Source organism: Trachurus trachurus (assembly GCF_905171665.1).
Source record: "Trachurus trachurus genome assembly, chromosome: 11".
Lineage (NCBI taxonomy): Eukaryota > Metazoa > Chordata > Actinopteri > Carangiformes > Carangidae > Trachurus > Trachurus trachurus.
In genome coordinates this window covers 20,358,355-20,385,715 of record NC_139904.1, presented here as the reverse complement: position 1 = coordinate 20,385,715, position 27,361 = coordinate 20,358,355, and the positions used below count along the sequence as shown (strand labels likewise).

General features: G+C 42.6%; 1 protein-coding gene across 1 annotated transcript; it reads left to right on the top strand.

Annotated features, from left to right (window-relative positions):
• Positions 1-503: 503 nt before the first annotated feature.
• Positions 504-27,361, top strand: elp2 (elongator acetyltransferase complex subunit 2; the record flags this gene model as incomplete). The annotated part of the gene is made up of 22 exons (XM_083982257.1): positions 504-635; positions 786-864; positions 1,425-1,495; positions 1,592-1,736; positions 3,011-3,088; positions 3,446-3,510; positions 3,636-3,702; positions 6,481-6,627; positions 6,870-6,965; positions 8,142-8,242; positions 13,795-13,926; positions 14,773-14,922; positions 16,544-16,735; positions 16,968-17,037; positions 17,203-17,298; positions 18,806-18,863; positions 20,337-20,409; positions 20,893-21,085; positions 24,301-24,422; positions 24,548-24,690; positions 25,424-25,537; positions 26,688-27,361. 22 exons carry the CDS (start codon positions 504-506, stop codon positions 26,881-26,883), a joined length of 2,520 nt encoding a protein of 839 aa, XP_083838383.1. The 3' UTR covers positions 26,884-27,361.

The following is a 27,361-nucleotide window of genomic DNA, read 5'->3' as shown; positions in this document are numbered from 1 at the left end:
TTACTGTTTACCACAGTGAATCTACATTTAATGTTGTAAATTCCCTTAGACATTTTATGGCATGATTCATTCTGTGGTGTTGTCCAATTATTTTTCTTAAATACAACAATATACTATAACAATAGGCTTTAAAAAAAATATTAATAAGCTAGAAATGGCCAATCGATATCGATCGATCGTTATGAATGGAATGTCCTCTCTGGATTGTGTGATTGTCTTCTGCCATCTAGTGGACATCCCCCATAAGTACACTTGAGTGAATCACAATGATCTAGTATATTATTTTAAAACATACTCAGAGTAGTAAAGATTACTGTGGGGGTGGGGAGGTTAACGTGTGTGTGAAGTGAACACGTCTCTAAAATAACATCATCATCATCATCATCATCATCATGATATTCAAAATCACGAGCTGAACTGTAGATGTGAGATGCGGAACCTTTGTCAGCACGTGGTTTAACTCCGGTCGTATTTACTGTAACACCACAACTTCAGCTTCCAAGATGGCGGCGCCTGTGATTGAAACATGCCATGTCGCCTGTTGTGCCAACAGGACACCAAATGTTGTTTCTTGGAGTCGTGGGGGGACCATCGCTTTCGGGACATGTAACTCGGTGGCTCTGTATGACCCGCAGGTACTGACGTCTGTCTCATTTCTGCTGTAACGTCAGCTAACAGTTGTTAAGTTGTCACGGCAATCGACAAATAAGCATCCTGTCACTATAAATAACAATATTCTTGTAATAATAATGACAATAATAATACATAATTTGCTGCTACTTTAGGAGAATAGGGTTGTCGCTGTGCTGAGCGGACACACGGGCAGAGTGAATGCAGTCCAGTGGGTTCACAGAGAGGACTGTGGTGAGTGTGCTGATGTGGACCTGTCAAACAAACATCTGGCTCTCTTGTGTTCACGTTAGACCCCACTAGAGAAGCTGTGCAGAGTTGATTTTATTCTGATTAAGATTGATTCACCTAAATCTTGACGTCTTCTTCACTGAGGCCTCCTTAGTCTGTGTTTGTATCTTAATTATATATGTGGCATAAGCATATAAACTGTATAATTAATTTTGTGGGCATCCAACCATTGCAGGTTTTAGTTGTTTTTGTCCTGGGAAGCTGGCTGCAGGGATCTGCTATTCACCACACAAGATGCAGATTTTTATCCCAAAAAGGTCAAGGCTCAGTCAGGCTCTTCCACACCAAAGCCACAAAAACGTCCCCCTGGGTTCAGAAAGCTCCTCCAACGTTACCACTAAGTTGACTGCCAGTGTTATTGTATACATTAGTTGTTCAGCTTAACTGTAACTAAGTGGCACAGTCCCAAGCCATGGAAAACAGACACTGACCAAAAGGTACCTAAGAGTAAATACATTGTATGCATGTATCTTTACTTACTGGTACTGTTTTTGTGGTCACAGCTGTGGAGCACTACCTTATCTCAGGAGGCTCTGACAACCGGCTCATCCTCTGGGACGTTCAAAATGACAAGGTAAGTCACCTGCTGAACAAAATTGTGTCTCTGACTCAACTGTTTCCTGCTTCTCCTTTCTCATATACACTCTAAAATGCCCTCTGCTGTTTCCAGTTCAGCCAGTCAGTGGAATGTAAGGGTCACACCGGTCCAATTTGTGCTGTGGACGCCATCTATACGGAGGCTTCAGAGATCCTGGTGGCCTCATCAGCGTCCGACTCCACAGTCAGACTGTGGCTCTGCAGTGAAAACAAAGAAGGTACAAGACCAACAGAAATGTCACATAGGTTGTTAGGTGTAATAATAATAGGTATCCAGCTCTGGAGCGGTTGTGCTGTTGTACATAGGAGTGTTGGAAATTGTACTCAAGAATAGTGATTTTTCAATAATAATAAAATAATGAAAAATAATCATTTCGTGACCCTGGGATACATTTTTTGACAGTGTTTGTGGATTCACACAGCCATGTTAGAAACCAGTGAGGTAACCTACATAATACTTGTATGTGATGTAAGTATTTTCTCAAGGAGTCATCTTTACAAGAGCAGACAGGGCTGATTCATTTTCCAACTGCTGCTACATTTTCATTTGAGTTGGGATTTTGGCGTTTTGGGAACGTGGAGCATCCGATTTATCAATCCATTTATCCTCCAAGTCATAATAGTAAACAGTCAATTCATTATTTTATTCGTGTACTTACAGTGCAAATCTCTGCCCCCCAGTGGCTACTACAAGGTATGACAGTGTTTACAAACACCATGGTCAATAAATAATAAATCAATAACATCTCATGAAGACTGAGGGAAAAACACAGGTTCCCCTCCGCAGTGTTGTGGAGCTGTTAAGTCTGCATCACATCTATTACGTCATGTTTATAATAATACATTTTTACATAAACTTGCAATAGAAAGTCCAATTTTAAAGATCAATCAGCATATTTCATCTATGGAGGTCGATACAGTCTGATGTACAGTATATTGACAGAAATGACTGTAGATACTGTGTAATCTCTTCTCTTTTATTTCTGAAAAAAACACTGTAAATTGACACATTCCCAACATCTGTTGTAGTTTTACTATTAATTTAATATCCTCCTGTAGTTGAATATCAGTGGTGTTCCAAGCTGTTATCCATATCCACTTTGTTTTTTCAAGCTGTCACTTGTAACAGCTTTTCTTTGTTGGAAGTTTCTGTCCATCTGTCAGTGCAGATGAACAATGATGCTGGTGGACAGTCATGGAAAACAAGAGTGTGTGTTTGTGGATTGGGCTAAACCTTGGGGTGTATTCTGAGATAATGAGACTCGCTATGATATGTAGGATATGTATGCAGATTGTGGAGACTCAGCCTCTACTCATGAGTGGAGCTGAGGAAAAAATGTATCTTTTGGGTAATATTTTACACAGGAGCAGTCAAAAGAAATCTTCAAAAGCCTCACAATCTACTGTAGCTTAATATGTTTTAATTTTGAATATGTAAAATAACTCATAGTCTATTTGAAAGTGTAATTCCATGTACATGTGTGCTCCTCAGCCGAGTGCCTCCACATCATATCATTTGGCAGCGGTTTCATGATGGATGTCTCTCTGGCACTGTTGCCAGGCAGCAGAGGTAAGCCTAAGCTGTTCCTACATAGACATCCTTTAAGTTGTGCACCTCACACTCACACACACCCACACCCACGCTCACATGCACATTTTTCCTCTCATGTCTTCCATCTCAATTTGTACCACTGCTTTTAGTGCAGCTAACTGAATGTCATATTCAAATTACGCTCTGAGTTTGAAGTGTCTTGTGTCATTTTGCCTTTTTATTTTACATATCCACCTTGCTCCAGTTTATAAAACCTAGATGTGAAGTCGATGTAAATGTATGCAGCCTGTCGTGCGTGTGTGTGTGTGTGTGTGAGAGAGAGTGTGTGTGTGTGTGCTTGCACAACTCTGAAAACCTAAATCTCGTCTTTCACAGTTCCTGTACTTGCCTGCGGGGGTGATGACTCTCGAGTGCATCTGTATGTGCAGTCCAATGGACAGGTAAACTCACATCACTACTGATGCAGGAAACTCACTTATACAGTATATCCTGTGCCAACTCATGAATTTGAATTTCTAAAAGTTGAAGGCAACATTTGAAATGTTTTAAAATTGCTTTACAACAGTACCAGAAAGCAATGTCACTACAAGGACATGAGGACTGGGTACGTGGACTGGCCTGGGCATCTATAGGTGAGTGCTGCAGTATGCTGTAATGCATTATTATTATTATTATATTGTTTCAGTGTTTACATGTATAGGATCATCTCAAGTGTAGTCAGAGGCACCAAAGCTGAGATTTGAGCCCAGGAACCTTATGATGGGTGATGACAGTCGTAACGACCACGTCATCAGGACTGGGTTAGATGTTTTAGTATCCATCAGATTCCCATATTCCCACATTTACTGAATTTTGTACATGGGCAAAACAGTGTAGGTTACATTCAGTGAAAATACTAACTGTTTCTTAGTTTGGAGTTGTCTAGAGTCAGTATGCTCTAGTATTATTCTGTTTTATGCCTATTTGATTTAGGCAAACAACAAAGTTGAAGATGTGGTAAGGGACTCTGGGAGCAGATGTTCCTTTTTAAATAAGTAAAAAACATTTTCTCTCTAATGTGTTTTGAAATATGCTGCAATTGCTCTGTACGTGGGGAGATTAATTGTCATCACCTGCTTGTTTCTAATGTGGTGGGTATCTTCTGAAGGCTGAAAAGCTTGTGCTTTTTGTTTTCCATTATGTTTGCTTTATCTAAAGCAAGCCTGCTAGGCTGGATAATACAACTATTGGGCTTTGAAAAGAGTCCAGTAATGTGTGACTGGTAGGGGGCTGTGTGGTAGGAGGAGTTTTGCAGTCACAGCCTTCAACTGATTTGTTGAGAACGGCTGAAAAACAAACTTTGACCTTAAAGCATAAAGCAGCAGACAAACAAAGGGCTAATATTCTCCTTTTATATCAGATTTTGTTTTTATCTAGACCGTACAGTGTCTGTTCATCATCACCAGTTTTTCCAGTCCAGCTTCGCAAACCAACATGCTGTTTGCAGAATTTTGATAGCACGTAGTAGTGCATGGATCCAATCCAGGCTCTGCTAATTGTGTAACCCTCTTCAAGGGCACTTCATTACTGCACTGTTCTGACTGTGTAAAAGCTATTTCATGTCCTTAACCAGCCCTCTCCACCAGCGTCTCCTTCCCACTCACAGTCTATGACCTACTCCACGCTGCCAAGCTGCCAGCCAGCAAAGAGACACACAGAAGTTTGTTTATATGAAATATCTCCGGGCATGACAAAACCCTCTCTCCACTGTGATAGTGGTTAAATAAATCTTTCGGCTCTTTTATGACTCGGCAGATGGCAAATTGCAGCGCTAGACGTCCAGTTTATCACATCTGTTACATATTGTTGATTCTCTTTTCAAAATCCAAGTTTGTTTTTATCCCATCATCAGTCTGAGCAGTAGATTGAAATCAGCACTGATTCAGCTGGCCAGAAGGTTATCTGTAATAAATCAGAGGTTTATAGGGAAAAGACTGAATTACATGCAAAGTAAGACCCTGTAAAGTTGATAATTATTCTAATTTATGCAGGAAAAATTAAAGAAAGGCTGTTTATATGTTTAAAATGTCATATGTTAATGAGAAGTTAGTGTCCCTGCCTCTGGGTTGTTCTTTTTGCATCACGTTTTCAAAAACAGTGTTGTATAAAAAAATAGTCAGACAGTGACGGTCTGAAGAAAGTCCCCAGTGTTTGCAGTTTTGGCAGAGTTTCGGGCGAGAATCAAAACCAGTCAACATTGTCATTATCATCAGTGTCATTACACCGTGATTGACAATCTATAATAGCATTCCTCCTCCGTCTCCAGACATCCAGGAGGCCTTAGGTGGCAGCAATAGGAGACTTTTTTTTAAATTTTATTACGTCTGTTTATGTTGGCAGAGGCAAAACTGGGCCAGTAGCCATTGGAGTAAACCTGGGACACATAATGTGAGAGACAGGGGCACTCAGGGAGAGTGGCATGTACTCTGTTTACCACCTGTCTACATATATTTAGCCTGCACTCCTGCTGTCGTACTGGATACATCACAGTCAGGACCAATCTCCACTTCTGACTCGATTACAGTTCTAGCAGATAACTGACGAAAGTGTGAGACGCGCTACCTGAGCCGGCAATGCTCATTCATAAACCAGAAAACAGCAAAAGTCAGGTGTGTAAAGGGCTACAACGTACAGTTTTATCAATTGATCAATTGATCGTTATGGTTTTGATGTGCCAGAAAAATAGTGTTAGTTTTATCATGTCCTATAGCGACCTAGACCCGCGTCTTCAAATGGCTTCAAATGGCTTTTATTGTCTTTTTTATTGATGATTCTAAAATAATACAGAACTAAATGTATGATATGGTCACATTGAAGAGACCAGCAAATGCTTGGCTCATTTAAAATAGTTCCTGGTGAATTTTCTGGTGGTCAACAAATCCATTAATTGACAAATTAATGACTTTAATGATTTCGGCTCAAATCTCTGCTGTAGGCCAAGCATATCAGGCTCAACTTTAAATTGTCCAACATTTATCTGTTCAAACATGATCAGTTCTGGTTTGAATTTAATCCTAATATTAACTGCATGTTGGGATGCTATTACATGTAAAAATGCTGACATTTAGTTTGTAACATTTATTTTATATTTCCTCATGTTTACTTGTATCTGTACCATAGACACAGACTCATGCAGTTTTAATATTTTATCAACCTGAAACACATGAAACATTAAACGTCATGTCTCCCCTGTAGGGGTGTCAGAAATTGTCTTTATACCACAAGACAAATGTTCTGTCAAAGCGTCACAGGAGAGCAAATATCACAAACTAAGTTAGTCTTGATAAATTTGGTGATATGGGAGTTTAAGAGTTGACAGAAGACGTCTTTCAGTCGGGAAGGTTTTCATGTTCCCTCTCTGGCTCGTTCAGGTGGGGAGCTGTTATTAGCCAGCTGTTCCCAGGACTGTCTCATCAGAGTGTGGAGGCTGTGTGCCAAGTCTGGGACAGACACCCGCACAAAGGACGATCACACCATCATCAAAATGAAAGAGGACGTTTTTGAAGTGAGGGACGGAGGTGAGCGGACCATGCTGGCTTGATTATAAAAAGGGTGCTAATTAACCAAATGAAGAGACACGCTTTTTGATGGTTTAATGGCACATGGTGGTTACCGACCTCCATAAAGAATCAAGTGTGTGTGCGTGCATGTGTGTTTACCTTTATGAGTGTAACACATACCTAATTTTTTTTTTTTTTTTTGTCTGAATCATGAGCTACCTCTGTTGTGTCCGTAACATTGCTGTTTTCACCTGCTACAGATGTGTCCTCAGTGTTTGCTGTGTCTCTTGAGACCGTCCTGGCAGGCCATGAGAACTGGGTCTATGGAGTCCACTGGCAGCCTCCTCTCTACAAAGGTACGTCTATTTTAAAAAAAAAACAGGGAAAGGATTGGTCACTGATGAACAATCTAACATTTCGCCTCATGAGAGTCTGTTCACAGTGTTTGTCCAAAGTAAAATTATATATTTTCTTTTCGAATCAGACACAATTCCCTCTAAACATTTCAGTCACTGTATTCTGTTTCAGCAGCCCATGGAAGTAAATGGATGGGGACATTGTTTCTCTCCCTTTGCTGTGTGGCGACAATTTCAAAGTAAAAGAAGGGGGGGAAAAAATAAGTGCGAAAAGTTATTGGCTTAATTAGTTCTCGAGGGAAAGACGGCCAGATGTGCTAAATCTTCTCTTTAAACTCTGGTTGCCTTAAAAGCTCATTACATCAAGATCACTTCACACTATCACAGCTTTTGTGTTCATCATTATATTTAGACGGCTCATGCAACTAAAGCTGCACAGCTACGGTTGCAGTGGCCACTGCAGATATTGTATTAAAAAAATAAGATTGTTTTGTCTTGATTCTTTTACAAACATTATTTGTTGTCATTGAGAACAGATTTTAATATATATTATAATTAGATATTAATTATGAAATGACAGAACAACATGTGGATACGAATTAGATCTCTCCACACAAAAATTGAGTTGGACTTTCTTTGCCGTTGGTCTTTGAAGGGAAAATGTTTTTGCCTGCAGCTACTGCTGTTTTTGGTGAGGAACGAGCTGTTAACCACACAACTCTTACCTTTGCTTGGTTCCCTCTTATTGCAGGAAAAGATACACATAAAAAAACCACTTGAACTGTTGCACCAGAGCAGGCGTCATGCATACTAATTGACATTTTGGAGACAGAATCGTGATCATGGTTACTGTGCAGCCTGAAGAAAAAATCGTACAAGGTCTAATTTGTTCTGGAGGCAAAACTGAACACAGTTCAAAAACATACAGTAGCTGCCATCATGATGTTTATTTCTCTCAATGGTTCCTAATCTTACTGCTATTTCATTATGAACTCAGGATGTTTTGTCCTCTGTCTGAGCCTCACATCTTATAAATAACTTGAATAATGTGATGGAAGAATACCACAGCACCGGTGACAGGAGTTGTGAGCAGACTTTACAGTTTCATGGTGAAAAAATGTTATTGCCAATGTGATTCCTGTATAGATCCCTGTGTCTGATTGTCTCCCCCTGAAGGTGGCGAACTGCAACAGCCTCTCAGTCTCCTCTCAGCCTCCATGGACAAGACCATGATCCTCTGGGCCCCTGAGGAGGGATCTGGAGTCTGGGTGGAGCAGGTCAGTGTCGAATGGAGAACAAGGAGGGTGTATGTAGATACACATGTGGTATCAGCCACTCTCTGAGGGGAACACAACATCCTTGCAGGCCCACACACACAACACACACACAACACTTTCCAACTCTATCTCTGCTAGTTTCCCTTTCACTAGCTCTTGACATGATGCGGAGCTCGAGCCCTCCCCCAGTATCCTCTCTCCTGCTGCCAGTACCCCTGCGTCGGTTTCCACTCTCCCTGACATTGAGGTGTCAGGAATAGAAGTGATAGACAGTGATGAAGAGGCTCCCAGCCCCGCGCACCACTGTGAGTTTAGACAAGCCGAGGTTGTCCTCCCCCATCTTCCCTTCTATCACTCACTCACACCGAACCCCCTCTTTTACGGCCCATCCGACGGGATGCAGAGGCCGGTGGCAGACGTGCCGTAGCGCTTCTGTGCTGCTTTTCCCCTCCTTCTTCTTCTTCTTTTTTCCCACCATGATCTGTCCTCACACCCGCCCTCTGTCATTTTCTGTCCTTCTCCGCTTCCTCTTTTCCTCCACTGCTTGGCTTCCTTTTCTCCACTCCGGTCTCATCTCCCTGGTTCACATCATCCCTCTCCTCTTCTCCTTTCTCTCCCCTCCACCTCGTCTCTCTGAGCTCCCAACAGCTGCTGTTGTGCCAGAATGGGGCTAAATTTAACACAAGTGTGGATGGCAAGGAAAAAGCAGTCCTCTGCCCATCTGCCCCGCAGCTTTTATTTATTTATTTATTTTATACAACTGGCAAATTCTCAGGTGGCTCAGGCGTACCTCAGATTACCTTTCCACATACCAGATAGAATATAGAAGCACTTACTTATACTCTGACTCAGAGTCGCAAAAATGTCCGCCACCAGCTGCTGACAAACACGTGCTCATGCATGCAGACATCCCAGAATACGTCCCACCAATGCACACAAACTACAAATCCCATTGCGCAGAGGGGTTTGCCTCGCCATGGCAGGCACCTTGAGTGGGATTACACTCTGAGGTGATCAGATTTCACACTTGATCAGTTACATTTTTCACCTTTGATGTCATCATTCACATCCACAGTGACGAGCAAAAGATAAAAATAAAAAAAATAAAAAATCCCACAGAAAAGAGTGACTGTGAAAGACTCTTCTCAGACAAAGAGATTATGATTAGGGCCTGAAGCCAGCGCAGTGCATATTCTTCCAATATATGACGAAATATGATTCAGACAAAGGTGGTCAGTGGGAAAGAAACACAGCGGTGGGTGTTTGATATCAAGTCTGGTTGTGGCCGGTCTCTCTCAACCAGCTCAGCCTTTTTTTCTCTTAAAATAAATAAATAAATAATCCCCCACACCTGGAATAACCTTTTTGTCAAAAGTGCATAGCAGATGCCTCCCCTCTGTTTCTCTTTCCCCCTGTTTTCCTTTTCAGGTGAGAGCAAAACCTTTGAACTGACAGGTTCCCTGCCTACAAAGGAAGCTTAACCTGTGAAGCTCTGTCACACACACAAACACACAGACACACACATGCAACAATGAAACGCCAGTGAATAAAACACTATTTACATTTCGTCTCTATCTTTACACGTTGGTCCGAATTAAAGGCCATTGTTCCTTTCTGAGTGTTTTCTGCAACGTGAACAGGCTTCACAAAAGCTTTGCTATGGGACGCTGAACTTTTTGGCAGAGCAGACTCCGCAGCGCTAAATGGCTAGCCATGTGTGTCTTAATTAATCGATTTTTACAAAGAAGTGCTCCACTTCTTCACACTGATTAGAGTAATTGGTGAGATTTAATGGAGAGCGGGGTTAGCAGTGGGGTGGCCGTTGCCCACCGCTGCGTAAAGTACATCTTACTAACGAGACACACTGGTAATTAGCATCTCAGACTGACCACAGCGGGCCACCACAATGTCTGGAGGGATGTTCTGTCTGTATGTGCGTGCGCGTGTGTTTGTGTGTTTGAGAGATAACCTATTTCCAGACCTCGGCTTGTGTACACTCTTGAAGTTTCACTCGGCCGTACGGCAGATCGTAAAGATACACGGAGACTAAAATGAGTTTTTGAATAATACATTTTCAAATAATATGTGTATGAAAACACAGACGACCGTGTATAAATACTGAATGGAATGGATGGGTAAAACACGTTCAATCTTAAATAAGGTTTTCAGTTCTTTTCTATGTTTCATATGATTGAAAAAATTCACTCAACAATTGTGGATTGTTGGCTGGACAAAAGAAAGAACCAACAGAAGCCACATTGGATTCTGTGATTTTTTTTTTCATATATACTGTATATATTTTATTTATATAAAATATATACAGTAATATGTATATATTTTATTTATATAAAATATATACAGTATATATATTTATTTTTATTATTCATGGCCTGATGTCCACACTTTAAAAAAACAAAGCTGTGCAAACAAAAGAACACACAAAAGCTTTAAGAAAAAGTGTATTCTCAGACATAAAACAATTTCTTCATACATCAGAAATCTCCCTAACGGATGCATAAATCAATTCACCAAGGTTTCGACCAAGGAGCATTTCATCCCTATTTTTCATTTTTGAAGTTAGTAGACTTAAACGCAGTAAATGATACCCAAACTGCCTCAAACAGGTCCAGGTTGTCCTCTGTTTAACACTTACTGGTCAATTGCTGGTCTGTGAGCAGGCGCTATGGATGACATGATAGTCAATCAAAAGAAATCACCAGTTTAAAATGTGATGAAAATAATATAAGAGAAATTAATGGTTAGTCTCTCATTGTATTCATCAGTACTTGAGCCAAAAAAGTTCATTTGTAAACCTGTTTGTTGTACTGTATGGGGTTGTTTCTGGCCTTAGCTGTGCTTTCCCTCCAAGAATGATATATGCCCTCCATGTCTCGCTGTCCTTTTTTCCATCCCTCCCCCCCATGCCCCCGCCGGCCAGCGATAAGGCATGTCGCGCATCCCCTATATTGTTCCTCCTCTCGTAAACAAGACAGATGACGGCTTTTTGCCTCTTGTGAGTTTTTGCATGATTTACGGCCGGCTCTTGTGTGCAGAATTTTAAAATCAATCTGCTTAATGTTGCATCTCGTTCTCTCTCAATCTCACCATCTATGTTTCTACCTGACTGTCTGTCTTACCTCCCTCACAGCCCCCCCCCACCCTCCCCACCCCTCTCTCTCTCTCTGTGGATGGCTGGAGGATTGTGCCATTCAAAGTGAATGCCTGCCTTTATCGCTGTCATTAGTTCCACTGTGTTTCAGCCTGCAGACAGGCATTATTTTGAAGGTCACTGATGATGACCAGCACAAGTTCCCTAAGAGGGCTTTTCACCGAGGACAGCCATTCACTGCCTTGTACAGTAGACAGCCACAGCAAAGTTATGTGTGTGCCTCTGCTGGTTTGTTTACATGTAGCCTTTCAACTTGTTTGTTTAACAAGTAATGGATGGCCTCACTTTCTGTTGTGTGTCTCCTGCGGTGTGCCTCAGGTCAAAGCTGCAGCTAAACACGCTCTCACTCCCTGTTTCAAGAAAAGATAATAAGCTAAGCTGTACATCTTTTCTGATTTTAATCATTTGAGTATGAATTTAGCGCTTCTCGCATTTCTTCACAGCCAACGTCCATATCATTAAAGTCACAAGCTAATTAAAGATGGAAGAGATATAATGTAGTGGTATCTGGAAACAGACCACGGTGGTGCTGAGGGAGCGGCGGAGCGCTCTCTAGAGCTGGTTCTGCTGCTATCGATCTGAATGGATCTCCCCTCTGGGCCCAGTTTACCTCCAAGGCCCCAGGGCCCGATAAAGCTTTTAATTGTTAGAGTTCCTCGTGGCAGTGAGAAGTTTGTCTGGTTCACACAATGCTCCCAGACTGCCGAAGAAAATGTTTTTTCTTTGACAGGTATAAACCCACTAGAGTGATTAGATAGAGATGATAATTTCTGACATGGCTTTAACTGATAGTTGTGACGGTAAATGACTTGTCATGCAGGAGGTAGAATTATTCTGTTGCAATGTTTGTTATTATCGAGGCTGAAGCTCTCTTTTTTTTCAAGTTTGAGGTCAATTTGTTGCTGACTCATAATGAGTCATTATCAAACACCTCTCTGAAGCTTAAATAAGAAATCCTGTTTATTTACATTTTATATAGCCTATTTTGATTTACACTGTTTAAAGTCATTTCCATCTTGTCCCATAATCCTGCATTGAATCCTACCGGTTATGCAATAGGATGTGATAATAAAGACCATCTTGTTTTCTATATTTATATGTGTAATTTCACCTCTCTCTGGATGTTAATTTCAGTGAAAGGATGAATACACTAGTTCTAACAAGAATTATTTCATTTCCATTATGTTTGAGTATTATTATTATTTTTGGTGCTTTCAGTGTACTTGTTTTATTCTTTTAGCTGTTTTCTCGAGTTCAGTGTGACTTACAATGACCTCAGACAGAGTTTAAACGAGTGCATTTTCATTTGTCAGTGTAATTGGTAACTGCATTTAAATCAAAATGGGTTTTTCTGCCCCCGGTAGTGATTTGAATCCACAAAATTTAATACAGAATTGTCTTGATACACAACAGCACAGTGCCCAAGCCAGGACAGGAGGCGGGAATCCTAAAAGAGCAATTTGTTTTTAAATTTTATAACATTGTTCTTAGCTGAGATTAGAAGCAAATTTAAATTGGATTGAATATTCAGAGGAAACTCTGAGCCTATGGAGGGTTTACACTGTCTGTACGATCGGCCCTGTGAACGTGATGCAGGGGTCACAAGCTCTCACCCAAATCCAATTTATGTAAATCCGCCTGTGTTCTCAAGCTTTGCCATTTTTCATGATTATTTGTTTAATGTGATATGCCGTGCTGCAATTGCTTTCATTTTGTATTAGACAAATTTATTTTGTTATAAAAAAAAAAACCACACAACACAGTTTATTCAGCCCTAATAAGACCAGTTTTGCATAATTTCTCATCTGACTTGTCAGCTTAATTTGCTGGAGTTTTTTTTTCAGCATCCACCATTATAGAGGCTGTTAGTAAGTTGGTGGGAGACTGAGAACAGACTTGACAACCCTAACTTATGTTCTATAACGCTGAGCCTGTAGCCATTACAGAAACCCCAGGTGTCTGACAGAGCAGATACATACTGTATGTCTGAATGTCACATAGGATGAAGGCAGCTGCTCAATTCATAGCTCTCAGAAATAGCTGCATTAAAAAAAAACATAACCTACTTTACTCACATGCTTTTTCCTCCATATGTGGCAGTTGATGCACATTTGCGTCCTTTCAGGTTACTTTCATCTTTCTCTGCAGCGAATCAGTGACACTGACCCAGGAGCCAAATGTTCTTCACCCACCTGATGTCAGATATGAATGTGCTGAAAATTTTCAATTTCAATTTCCTTTATTTGATCAAGTGTGAATGTACTCAATTCTAGCCACACGGCTAATTTCCATTGATAGTCCCCCAGATGAGTTGATCGTTCTGATCAGTAATGATCGCTCACACAACCTTTTTTCTTTTTCTCCCTCTTTTCTTTCTCACCAGGTGCGTGTCGGGGAGGTTGGTGGCAACACTCTGGGTTTCTATGGCTGCCAGATGAGCCCGGATGGCTCCATGATTGTCGCTCATGCTTTCCATGGAGCTCTACATCTCTGGTGCAAAGGCCAAGACAAAGAGGTGAGAGTGTCATGACCTCAGCTGCACCTCCATTTTCACAGGTTGAAATTTTTATTTGCAAATGAAATGTATAGGACCTTTTCTCAAAGTAGTAAAATGGCAAATGTGTTTGAAATAAGAGTCAGTGTTGGAGAATTGCTACATAGAGACACAGCATGTGAGAGCCAGTGATTAGTGTAATTGGTCACACAGAGTCTCCTGTCTGCCACTCAAATTGACTGGCTAAGCATGCGCCTTTGTTGGGAAGTCCCTGAGAAAGAGTGGAGGTCTGAAGTCACATCGTAAGAGCAGAGATAACTGCACTGCAATTATACCCGCTTGGCAGGTGAATTTAAAGTTCAGCACAAACTTGAACGTGGTGATCACTAATTCAGATTGACTTCTCAGACAGCAACACCTAAATTATAATCAACCACTCGCATGTAGTTGCCATTAACACTCACATCCCGTGTCAGGGGGTTTTGGTCATCGAGGGTTGTTTACATTAAATTACATTTGCATTTACTCATTTGGCACAAGTGCATAGTAAGTGCTAGTCAAGCATGTTAGAGTGTTAAGGGTGGAAGGAGGTGCTCTCAGAAGAGATTTAAAATGATTCTTCGAGATAAAGAGCAAGGCCCCTGCTGTGGTAATATCTAGTTTCAGTAAACCACAGACAGAAACAGTCTGGACTTTCCTTGCATGCATCGCAAGACAAGAAGGAGCATAAGGCTGCATGACTGAGTTCAAGTAGATGATGCAGACCCAGAAGTCGCTTTATCCAGCTATGGCTAGCCAGTGTGGGTTGATGAGTGGATGTTCAGATGGAAACTCTGTGGTTTAACTATTTCAATGCTCTCTGTCCAGGGAGAGTGGAGGCCCGGGGTCGTTATATCAGGTCATTTCAATGCAGTCCAGGACCTCAGCTGGGATCCTGAGGGCGAGTTCATCCTCAGCGTGGGCTCAGACCAGACCACCAGACTCTTCACTCCGTGGAAGAAACAAGATGGAAAACTGGTAAAAAAAAAAATCTGCTCAGAGTTTCACCAATAACATGTTAAACAAGAAAACAATTTTCTGTTAGCTTGTTATTCTAAATATTGCATTGCAAAATTTACAGATGGAAATGTCTGTTTCAGTTTCATCCAGTAAAACAATAAAACATAGAATTAAGGTAATTAGGGTCATTGAGGCAAATATTTTCTGAATCCAAATCAAAATACAGCCAGAGGTAATAACGAGGAGGTTGCTCTGTCAGAAATAGAATCGCATCTATTGTCATATAATTCAGCCCTATTAGGAGTATTATGAATTTGCTGTTAATACCTTTTACAAATGGTACATGTTAGGGCTCTGAATAAATCACTGCATTCAGTGGCTTTCCTCTTAATTGAGCTTGTAGCGTAAATAAAGAGCTACCACATCACATTTCTTTATTCATGAGCCATTATCGAAAACAGTGGTTGTGATTCACACTAATGACATCAACATGTTGACACTGGAATGGAGGAATGCTTTGCTGTTCACAATATTTGCCTCTGTTTCTTATTGCCTCTTAGTGGTCACTTAGTATGCTCTCCTTTCAGACCACTCATGGTCACTCTCTCTGGTTTCATAATTTTTTTAAATTAAAACAAAATAAACACTTTTGGTTTATTCTATAAACTTCTGACAACATTTCTCCCAAATTCAAAAATAAATATATTGTCATTTAGAGCATTTATTTGCAGAAAATGACAACTGGTCATAATAAAAATAAAAAAACGATAAGTGTTTTCAGACCTCGAATAATGTAAAGAAAACAAGTTCATATTCATTTTTAAACAACACAACACTATTGTTCAGAAATCAAGATGTGAAATAACCCCAATTTTTATCACAGTGACAGTTTTTATACTCTTCCTCATTAAATGAGACTTGGTTCATGTGAAAACCAAATCACTGTCTCATTAAGTAGAATGAGGTGTACTTCTGTTGGAATTCAACAGACACTGGGATGAAATGACTGCCATTCATGTAGAGATACCTCACAGGAGCCTTTGTGTGTTTGCAGTTTACACGGGAAATGACAACTGTGTTTGTCTGAAACTACCTAAGACACTTGTGTTGCTCTTTGTGCCACTTTTGTCAGGTGTAATATATTTTTAAGGGGACACTCTTTGACTGACGGCACCCCCGGCAGAACTGCAGGAGGCTCTTCTGGATTTTTTTTTATATCATCGGACGGCCATATAAGCCCATCTCTAGCTTCACCTCAGGTTTATCCATGTGAGATTGTTAGAGGCAGAATAAAACATTCACTTCAGGTAGAAACATAATCAATGTTTCAGTCCTCATAGCATTATTCAAGATGCCACTTTGAATTATTGCCACCTCATGCCAATGCCGAAAGAAATCCAGTCATTGTAGCAGGGCCCTGCTTCCCCCGTTGTGAGAACACTTTGCATCTTAATCTGGAAATGTTTTATTTGAACAGGAGAATCAATTTCGTATTTGGCTTGTTTTCAAATACCTGGATATAGAGCTGAGATCCCCATCCCCCGTCCCCCCCCGTCCCACGATGTCAGAGGATCTATTGAAATGCCGGCAAAGCCTCTTAGGATAGTAACAATCTTTCTCTGTCTTTATCACCTCGCAGGCAACCTGGCATGAAATCTCGCGGCCGCAGATCCATGGCTACGACATGCAGTGTCTGGCCATGGTGGGAAGGTTTCAGTTTGTGTCTGGAGCTGACGAGAAGGTCCTCCGAGTGTTTCAAGCACCTCGTAATTTTGTGGAGAACTACGCTAACATTTCCGGGACGTCGAAGGAAAAGCTGCTGTCATCCAGTGTGAGTGCCGTATTAAATGACCATCTATGACCACATTTTGAAGCCTTTTTTAATCAAATCCATGAGCCATATGTTTGCTCTCTGTCTCATAAACAGATCTCTCCAAAACTTTCTCGGCCGTGGCTTTTTCACTTTGTTTTCAATTTGTAAAATCTGCTGAGTGGTCCACTGCTTGGTTATTGATGTTTATGTGTGTGTGTCTCTATTCCTTCATTTATCTGCTCATTGCCAGGACGCTGCCAACCTTCCAGAAGGAGCCAGCACACCTGCCCTGGGTCTGTCCAACAAGGCTGTATTTCAAGGTAAAGTACTTAGCTCAGCTCGGCAGCTCAGTTTGGGGCCAAGATTTGTCTGATAATCAATATTCTGCAGACAAGTGTTTCTTGTTAAATTGTGGGTTTTATGTTTTTGCTATTTTTATGCAACATATATATATATATTTACAGAAACTTTATGTTAATTTACAGGTGACCTTGCCCCAAAAAAACGTGACGAAGAGCAGCAGTTCAGCAGTGTATCTGATCAATACCAGGAGTCTTACTTCCACCCGCTCAACATTACCGGTACTGTAGTATACATCAATTACACTTTATAAAGAATTACTTCAATATATCAGAATGAGATGTTTTTGAAAACTTGGTTGTCATCCGAGTAAACCTATATTCAATTTAACCCTCCCTGATAAAATATTTTGGAGCTGAAACACATCCCTGTCTACCTCTACAACCTGATAGGCTGATACATACTGTATTCTCAGCACACATTAGAAGTTCCTGTCTGCCTGTCGCTGGATGTTCTTATAGGAGACAATGATATGCAACTGGACGGACAGATGGTTATTACCTTGCCTTCCGCCAGGTTCCACTCCCACAGCTCCTGAGGTCGACTGTATTACAGCAGGGGAGGGATGGGGAGGAATGGGGTGGTGGGTTATAGCGGAGAAAGAATAGGTGACAGGAAACCGTGATGTAAGCAGAAGTAAAAATAAAAAATGCAGGAACAGGGCAGTAAAATTGCTGTTTCTTGTTACAGAATGGAAACTGAGCTGAAAAAAGTTTTTGAAATGCAAGACAGGTTCAGGAAGGAGAATTATTAACTGATGCATAGAAGAGGCGGTAAAAGAGGAATACAAGAAACAAAGGAAAAGAACAAATGGAATGGGAGTTTAATGAAGAAAATGTAGCACTGCTCTTTGAAACCCCTGGGCCAGAGGGTGTGAAGGGCTGTCATCAGCGTGATTGAAGCCACTCCTTAATCTGCAATGCTAAAAGCGGACTTATGTGATTGCAAAGTTTAAGTATCAATGACCCCCGGGCTACGTAGAGAGCAACCAAGTGCGGAGACTGTTGTTAACCATGCATTTTCACTCGTTTGATTAGCCTCTGTGGGAAGTGAGACAAATGAATAATTAGGCAAAAGGGAAAGCCAGTGACCAGTAAGAAAAACACAAAGAGTGTAGCTTTCAATTACATGCAACACAAAGGCAGCACCGGGCTTGTGCAGAGCCTGCAGTCTGAGAGAGAGGATTGGCACCTGGCTGGATTTGATCCCCCTCAGAGCCGGCAGCCGTTAAGAAATGGAAATAAAGCTGCAGCTGTTGCAAAATAGCCCTTTTTTCTTCTCCTTCTTCTTTTTGGGGTTGGGGATGGGGGGTAGCAGGTTGAAGAGCTGAGGATTTCATGCAAGCTAAATACTAAAAGAAGCCGTACGTGAATGCGAGGGAACATTGTCTCGAGGCGATCAATCATGTTCTCAGTCGGGCTCGTAGCTTTCAGCTCGCTCAGTCTTTCGGTACCATACCTCTTCTGTCTCTTTCTCTCTTTAACTCGCAGACCTGTCACATACTTGCACACACTTTCTGTCACTCCGTGGGTTAACAGTACGGATTTAAAAGAGGGAAATTATAATAGCCACTTGGGCGTAATCCTCATTTGGTAAATTGGAAACTGGTTGTATTCGAATTTTAAAACAGCTCAGTTTTCAGGGCTTTGCAAATGACAGTTATGTAAGGATTTTGAGGTCTGTGGTTAACTCTGTGTGTGTTTTGAATATGTGTGTGTGCGTGTGCAGAGCCCCCACCAGAGGATCATCTTCTGCAGAACACACTCTGGCCTGAGGTCCAGAAACTGTGAGTAGTCAAATGTTTCTTTGCTAACAGTGTATGCAAATCATCTCAGCTTTCCTTTAGTTCCAATTACCTGCTAGTCCAAAGACATCCAGAGTCCTGACACCATTTAAAATCACTGTCTACTCTACACTACATCTGTATACATTTGCTATGCTCTGTAAACACCAGCGTTTCCATAAGGCGCTTAATAGAGCAACATTTCTAGATGAACTGTGTTTGATTTGACCTGAGCTGGCTTTAAAGGAGACACATGATGCCCATTTTCCACAAATTAAAATAGTACACAGGTGTCTTAAAGACATGTCTGTGACATGCTTCGCTCAAAATACTGTACCCCAAGAATCAAACATCACAGCATTTTTTCATCCGTTCAAAACCGCCCTGTTCAGAACGGCCAGTTTCAGAGCCTGTCCCTTTAAATGCAAATGAACCACTGCTTGCCCCGCTCCACTCCTTCTACCGGTCCCAGGTAGGGGTGGTATTATGCAAATTCGAAAACTAGTTACATCATTACCAGACAATCAGGGAACAGCTCGTGGATTTCAACCTAGGGAGCCTGAAAATTACAGATTTTTTTCTCAATTCTCACATTTTGGAGGCCGAAAGGCAAGTCAAACAACCAAATATATGTTAAAGAGTCCTTCAAAAGTGATATTTCCATAATATGTCCCCTTTAATGTTTCTGTAAAAACGATGAACTTCCCACAGCTCTCGGCCGTCTCCTTGCCTGTCTTCATCGGCCAATCAGACTCCAGCTTTCCTGTAAACCCCATGAGCCTGTTCTCCAGGTTGAATATACTGCCACCATTTGTGGTCAATGTTAAATCCATTTACCAGTCAGTCCGCCATAAACATGACGTATGGTGGAGCTGTTTATTCCAGCTTTGGCCTTTGTGTGTGTTGAAAAGCATTTTTCTGCCTCCATTTGGCTTCACCCCCTTGAATCATTTAGTGCATAATAGAAAGATTAAAATGAGTAAGTGGCTGAATTATTTCTGTGGCATAAATAATAATCTCACCTTCATGGCCAAATTGCTGCAGCATTTGAAAGCTTCCTGGACGGGGAGGAATTTCCCTCCCATTGAGCTGCAACCCTGAGGTTTCCCTTTGTTGACATTTTAAAGCAACCAGGTGATGGTAAGCAAGAGAACTCATTAGGCTGTGAATGATTAGCTGAGGCTTCATTATTGTTCATCTCTGTCAGAGGGAGAAGGACACGTCTTCGCAGAACAGCATTTTAATTTCACACTATGCTTATTTACCTGTCAGCGAACGGCGACGGCTGCAGCCCGGGAGCTTGTCAGGGCGTCGCTTTGGAGTAACAGAATACTCAATTTAATGTCAGACCGGTAGTGTGTTCTTTTTTGTTTGTCCACCCTTCACCTGTCTGTCTCTCACATCCCGTGTGTCCTTCCGCATATTCAGCGTGCCAGTGATTAATCTCTGTGATTTGTCCTCCTCTGTCTCCTCCAGCTACGGCCACGGCTTCGAGATGTTCTGTCTCGCGTCTGACAGCGCCAGGACGGTGGTGGCATCCGCATGCAAGGTCAGTGCGATAAGACCGAGGCCAGAGCCCGCCTCGCACTGCGGACTACATGACACCTCTGAGCGACGGGTGTTAGATCAGAGCAGATAGAGCATCGTGACATACATGTGCACACTGACGCCGCGACACAAAGCACAAAGCGGGTTTAGACCGCACTGTCAGTCAGGTATTGATAGTAGTTTGTTGTGACCTTGGTTGAGCAGACGCACGCATGGAGACGCACATGCAGGTGGACGCCATCGCATGCACTTTCTCTCGTCCTTTCTCCTTCACCCTGAATCCCTCATCTTTCTTTCATCCTGTCATTTTTGTTTCTTCCAAATGCCCTTAATTCTGTCCTTTTATTTCTCTTTCTTGTCACAATAATTCTCCCTTTAACACGTTGTTTTGTATTGTAATATTTTCACAACAGGATTTATAAGGTAGTTTAAAAAATCAAACAGAAGTTAATATGGGTTTAAACAGCTGTGTTTGTCTTTCCAGGCCTCTAAAGCTGAGCATGCAGCGGTGCTGCTGTGGAGCACAGCGACGTGGCGGCAGCTGCAGACGCTGCCTTGCCACACCCTCACTGTCACCCAGATGAGCTTCTCACCTGACGCACAGCTTCTGTTAGCCGTCTCCCGTGACCGCACCTGGTCTCTATGGAGACGGAACCAATCCACACCAGAGAGTCCAGGTGAGAGAGAGAGGGGGGGTAATCAGGGGTCCACCTTAAAGAATTGTATAAGTCAGGATTTTGTTTTCACGGGCGCTGCGGCTCAGGATGAGACGACAGTTCTTCACGGTGCTTTGGAAATAAATCAAGTTTAATTAAAAATGTGTTTGAGTGAATTTCAAGACAAAGAGACAATATTGGAGCCTTACTGGCAGACAACACCAGCTCGCCTAATTCAAATTAATTAAAATTAGGTAAACCCACTGAGCAGATTTGTTCCAAATCAAATTCCAAGTCAAGCTGGCCTGATTGGAAGTATCCCCCTAATTAATACTGTGAAGAGCCAAACAAGTGATGCGTTGACTGAAAATAGTCCCAAAAAAAGGAGCTAATAAGGGAAAGGTTGTTTAGTTATTTATTTAATTTTCAATTTAGCATAATTTCCTGCATGTTTATGTAAATTGAGCACAAGAGCAGAATAGAATTTCTCTTCAAGAAAAGTATTAATATCTGTCATTCTTTGGGTGGTGGATGCAACTCTCCTTTGAAATGGGCTTCAGGAGCTTTCAGATGGACAATAACTACGCAGACTAAAACAGATGCCTTCCCATATATTTCATTTAATGTCATCTATTGCCAGAGGGCTTGTCAGTGTAACAAAGTTGCAACAGGTTGCGATGGCTCATCAAATACGAGCTTGCATGCAAGTCATGTCAGGATCACGATGAAGAAGAAAACTACCGATGCTGTAAATACATTTCTGAAGTTGTGTAACCCTTGTTTGAAGATGCACCGACACAGACCCCTGAGTAGTTGCTTGTTATGGGCCTTTGGTCCGATTTCAGACTCCTAAGCATCAATCTAAAAGCCTCACTTGTCACTATCTGTATCACTCATTATGTCTGTTCCGCTTGATCTTCGCCCTCTGTGAGGCTTTACCGGTTAGAAAAACAGATTTGCTTCTGGAAGATCACCGCTGTCAGTTTCTGCACCGTCAGGAGAAATTAAGTGAATGAGATTCCAGCTGTGGACCTGAACCCTGAATACTCACACACAGTACACACAGGGCGACTCCTTGTAGTTTTCGCCTGCTTTCATCTGAGGAGATTATACTATAGCTCACATCTTCATTGTCAACATTGTCATTTTCCATTGAAGACAGTTTCTTGTAATGTAATCCATATTTTCTACTGGTTTTATATATTTTTTTAAATGTGTAATGAATTCATTTTTTTAAGTATATTTTTTGGGCTTTTAAGTCCTTTAATGGATAGGACAGTAGAGAGACAGGGAATAGGGCTGATGGGGACGGAGAGAGGTGGAATGAAATGCAGCAAAAGGCCACCAGTGGAATCGAACAGGGGCCGCTGCGGTGAGGACGATAGCCTCTGTATATGGGGCGATGGCTCGACCCACTGAGCTACACAACGCCCCATAATGTATAAATTTACCATGGTGATGCCCATCATCTTTCACACTCGGCAGTAAGCGGCATGATGAATGTTAGTACTTGGTAAACACACAAGATCTGTAACTTTTCAAAGACAGATCATTATGGGCTCAGATCAGGTTCTGGCCAGATGTGAGCTATTTGCACTGCTGCTGTAAAACATCAAAAACAGTTGTAAACAAACAACAAGACAGTTAAAGTCTGATCAGAGAAAACGAGCGCTAATGTTGGATCAGAGCTTCTACGGTCAGCGCCCTGAGCGAGAGAAAAAAAAAAGAGTAGAGTCCTGTGCGTCCTCTCCCTCCATTCACCTCCTACAGGGCGTCTGTAAACAAGAGCTCTCTCCTGGAGAGTTTGTTTATATGAGAGAATCTCAGCACTGCGACTCACACAAATAACCTGATCCCTGTATCCAAGGTGAGCAGAACACGACATTTAAGCTCAGAGGATTACCCCCCACCTGCACCCACTAACACATCTCCTGGCTCTTTTGGCTGCTCAGGGCATTCTTAATGGGCACTGACAGAGGCTAACCAATCCTGCGCTGTTTGCCTGTATGGTGGACTGCACAGAGGCAGAATGGCCTGTGTGTGTGTGTGTGTGTGTGCGCGCATGTGTGCGAGAGGAGAGGAGAGCAGGGGAGTGTGGCTGGGTCCCGTCCGTTCTGGTTGGCTGCTAAATCACTCAAGGTGATTGTAAAGAACACACGCACACACACACACACCAACACACACAGTCTCACAAGCCAGACAAGGGAAGGTTAAACGAAGTCAGAGCTGATCAAACAAACTCACTTCCTCTATCTTCACCTTTTTCTCTGTCTCCAGCCTGTTTTGTCTCACCACGTCCTCCTGTCTTCATCCTCCTCCTCCTCTCCCTCCTGGGTCAAGCAGCCAGACTTCTCCATTAAGGAGACACCGTTACCTCTCACTCCTCCCTTTCCTCCTCTTGTTTTGTACAGCTTTCTATCTAATCTGCGGCGCCTTCCTCATGCGCTGCTCTTTCGTCTTGATATATTTCGGGAGCCATCTCTCTTCTATGTTTTTATTCTGTGTGTCTCTGTTCTCCCTCTCTTTGTGATGGGACTGAACGTCCCTACATGCCCTTTCAGGTCCTCAAAAAAGAGTGTTAATGGAAGGAGATGCGACACCGTGTGTGCCCTAAACAACACACACCTCCGATACATTTCTGCAGAGGGAGAATGTTGTGAGTGCTCAGACAGACACGACACGGTGGTTAACTCAGACTTTTGTGGCAACACTGTGGTTATACGGCTGTGTGTACATGCTGGCTCAGTTGTGTGTGTGTGTGTGTGTGTGTGTGTGTGTGTGTGTGTGTGTGTGTGTGTGTGTGTGTGTGTGTGTGTGTGTGTGTGTGTGTGAGTGCTTGTGTGAACCACCGCTGCGTACGCACGGACAGGCGGCTGCCAGCAGCATACAAACAAGCTCTCTGGGGAAAACCAATCTGGGGTCTGAAATGACTTAGGCCTGGGAAATAAACAGCAGCAGGTCATAAACCAAAACTGACTGAAATGGAGGGCTGGAATGAGGTTCTCTGTCTTGTTGGGTTGTTTATTTGTCACTCGGGAGAGCCCTTGTTGCCTCAGAGCACTGAGGCGGCGGTCTAGACACGCTGGTGTCATGCTGCAAAAATCATGACAAAGTTTTGACTATCAGCTCATCTCTTGCCAAAAATGGAGTGTGAATGTGCCGTCGTAAAAATGTAATCTCTCTTAATGGAATATCTGTTTGTTTTTCTCTTGTTTGCTCGTGTCACCTCCATGCAGAGCCGCAGTTCTCCATGCACACACACACAGGGAAGGACACGGCCGTGCACAGCCGAATCATCTGGTCATGTGACTGGAGCCCTGACAGCAAATACTTTGTGACATCCAGTCGGGACAAGAAGGTCATTTTCATTCAAAAACCCCAAAACAATTAAGCCTTGAAGGTGAAACTGATGAACTGATGGCATCAATTTTTTGATTCCTCATTCAAGTGTGTGTTTGTCTGTGTGTGTGTATTTGTGTCCAGGTGATAGTGTGGGGCCCGTGCAGATTAGAGGACACCGGAGACTCTGCGCCTCCTCCTGAGATTAAACCCTGTTCCTCCATCTTGGATGTGGGCGACGCAGCCACTGCTGTCGCTTTCTGCCCTGTACTCTGCTCTGATAACAGGTACACACACACACACACACACACACACACACACACACACACACACACACACACACACACACACACACACACACACACACACACACACACACACACACACACACACACAGTTGTACATGAAAGCTTTTTTTTTTTGGTGCATTTTTTCCAAATCATAAACAAATATCTGTTTTGAAGACTTTGATTTTGTGTAGATGTTATTTTGGGCTCTGGCTGTTTTTATATTTATCCCTTCATTTGAAAACACATGAGTGACACAGAAAAAGGTTTTTAAGCCACGGCTCTATCAGCAGCAGGAGATGGTGTTGAGGAAATGAGTTATCAATGACTAAAATGATTCATAGAAACCAGATATGTGAATTATCTGTGCACGCACTAATACACAGCTCTGTGCTGCGCTGCTTTTTGTTAAAGTTAACTACATATTTAGCTCCAGCTATGAGGCTAGGGTTAGGGAGACCTTCTCATAAATCCCTGAGGAAGTGAAAGGCAGCTTTAAGTAGAATATTTTTATTATTATTATTATTATAATTATTATGAAAAAAATATATATCGTTTTGTTTTGAACCCACTGCTGTGAGCTTTGAGCTATAGAAATGAGTGTGGTTAAATGTTTGGTCCACTGTGTGTGTGTGTGTGTGTGTGTGTGTGTGTGTGTGTGTGTGTGTGTGTGTGTGTGTGTGTGTGTGTGTGTGTGTGTGTGTGTGTGTGTGTGTGTGTGTGTGTGCCACAGTTACCTGCTGGCAGTTGGCCTGGAGTGTGGGAGGATCCTGCTGTACAGGTGGAGCCCTGAGCAGGAGGCTGCTGGAGAACAAGGCTGGATCAGCTGTGGAGGAACAGACACCTTGTATCCTTACAACTCTTAAAAACACACAGAGGGGGTTCATGTGAAGTTCATCAGATGCAGTGACGAGAGAGGCCACTGGCAGCACATTTAATGGCAGCAGCGTGGCTGCTGAAAGAGTTCCCTGTTGGGTGTCACAGAGGGAGACGCAGCAGCTGCTGCAGGTGAACGGCTGCTCTCCTTTAACCTGGGCAGAAGATGGGTTGGGGGGGGGGGCAGCAACAGGGACTTGTTGGCATTTCTTTTCTTTTCTTTTTTAGTATATTTTTTGGCTTTTTTTGGCTTTATTGTGTAGTATAGTTGAGAGAGACAGGAAATGGGGAGGCAGAGAGAGGGGGAATGACATGCAGTAAAGGGCCGCCCGATGTGGGATTTGAATCAACTGCAGCGAGGACTGTAGCCTCTGCATATGGGGCACCTGCTGAACCCACTGCACCACATGGCGCCCCTACTTGTTGGCTTTTCTGTGAGTCATTGTCTGTTGAGCCCAGGTGTCTTCATCGCATTAGAGAGTGTGTGCTCCTTTAGTCACTTTAACAACTTTTGGGATCAGATGAGTTGACCTAATCTGTTTAGTTGACTGAGTCTTTTGTATCTAATCCATGAATTTAATTAGGAGAATATTGTGATTTTTTGTCTGTGGTGTGTGTTACTGTGCGTTCACACCAAAAGCTTCTCACTGAGCGACCAAAGCGTCAACTGGTGTCACCGCGCTTCCCAAGCTTCCAAAGCTTCCAAAGTGGCCAAAGCGTCACCAGACGAGAAGTTGAGCCATGGTTAACTTTAGGGTAATTAGCTATGACGCGGTTCGGCGGCAACCAGCGGCAACCTGTCAGAATAGAGATGTCCTTCGGCTGCCTTTTTTTCTCTTTTTTTTGTATTTCGGCTCCCTAATGACCAGCGCAATCGAACTTTGACGTCAGTCACTTGATGAGCGACCAAAGCGGCAGAAAATATTTGGTTTTGGGAGCTGTCTTGTCTGAAGCCCATCCTCGAGCGTTTTTGACGCTTTGGAAGCTTTTGGTGTGAACGCACAGTTAGGAGTGAGAGGTGTCACAGCACTATAGTATGAATGGTGGTTAATGTGGGGTAATTATTCAAATGCATCACAGTGCAGTGTCCTGCTGTTTCCCTTCACCACGTCCTCTCTCAGACAAAGCCACACTCTGGCAGTCAAGAGGCTCCGCTGGAGGCCCAGGGCCGGCCGAGCGGGCCAGCAGGACGAGAGGAAGGACGGACAGGCTGACGGAGAGAGTGAAATCGAGGAGGAGAGCTCCTGGCTCCAGCTCGCCAGCGCCAGCGCCGACCACACTGTCAAAATCTTCAACATCAACAAACTGGCTCTTTAGCACCACCAACACTGACACCATTATGTCCCTCACACACACACAGAGAGACACTTGGACTGAGGGCCACAGGCCTGACTGGAGCACCCAGGCCACAGCTGCTCATTGGCAAGCCATTCACTGCCCGTGACAACAAGTCCAGTCATGGGTCAGTCGCAGGACGGACCCACAACACATATGCCCCGCAGTCCACACACAGCTGAATGGATTTGATGGGTGGAAGCAAGATGGTGAAAACACCATGTGACCGTAGGGTGGTATTTTACTGAGACACTTCAAAGTGTTTTAGACTGGGAGAAGAAGACGCTGCTGGATATCTATAAAGATCGCATGTTTAGACAGGTTATCCAAGTTAACAGTTACACAGTGAACTGCATTGTTAAAGCAACATATCAAGGAAGTGATCAGATCATTTTCACCAGTGTGTTTTCTCTGGTTGCTAATCATACGACTTGTATTGTGTTAATTTGTTTTATGACCA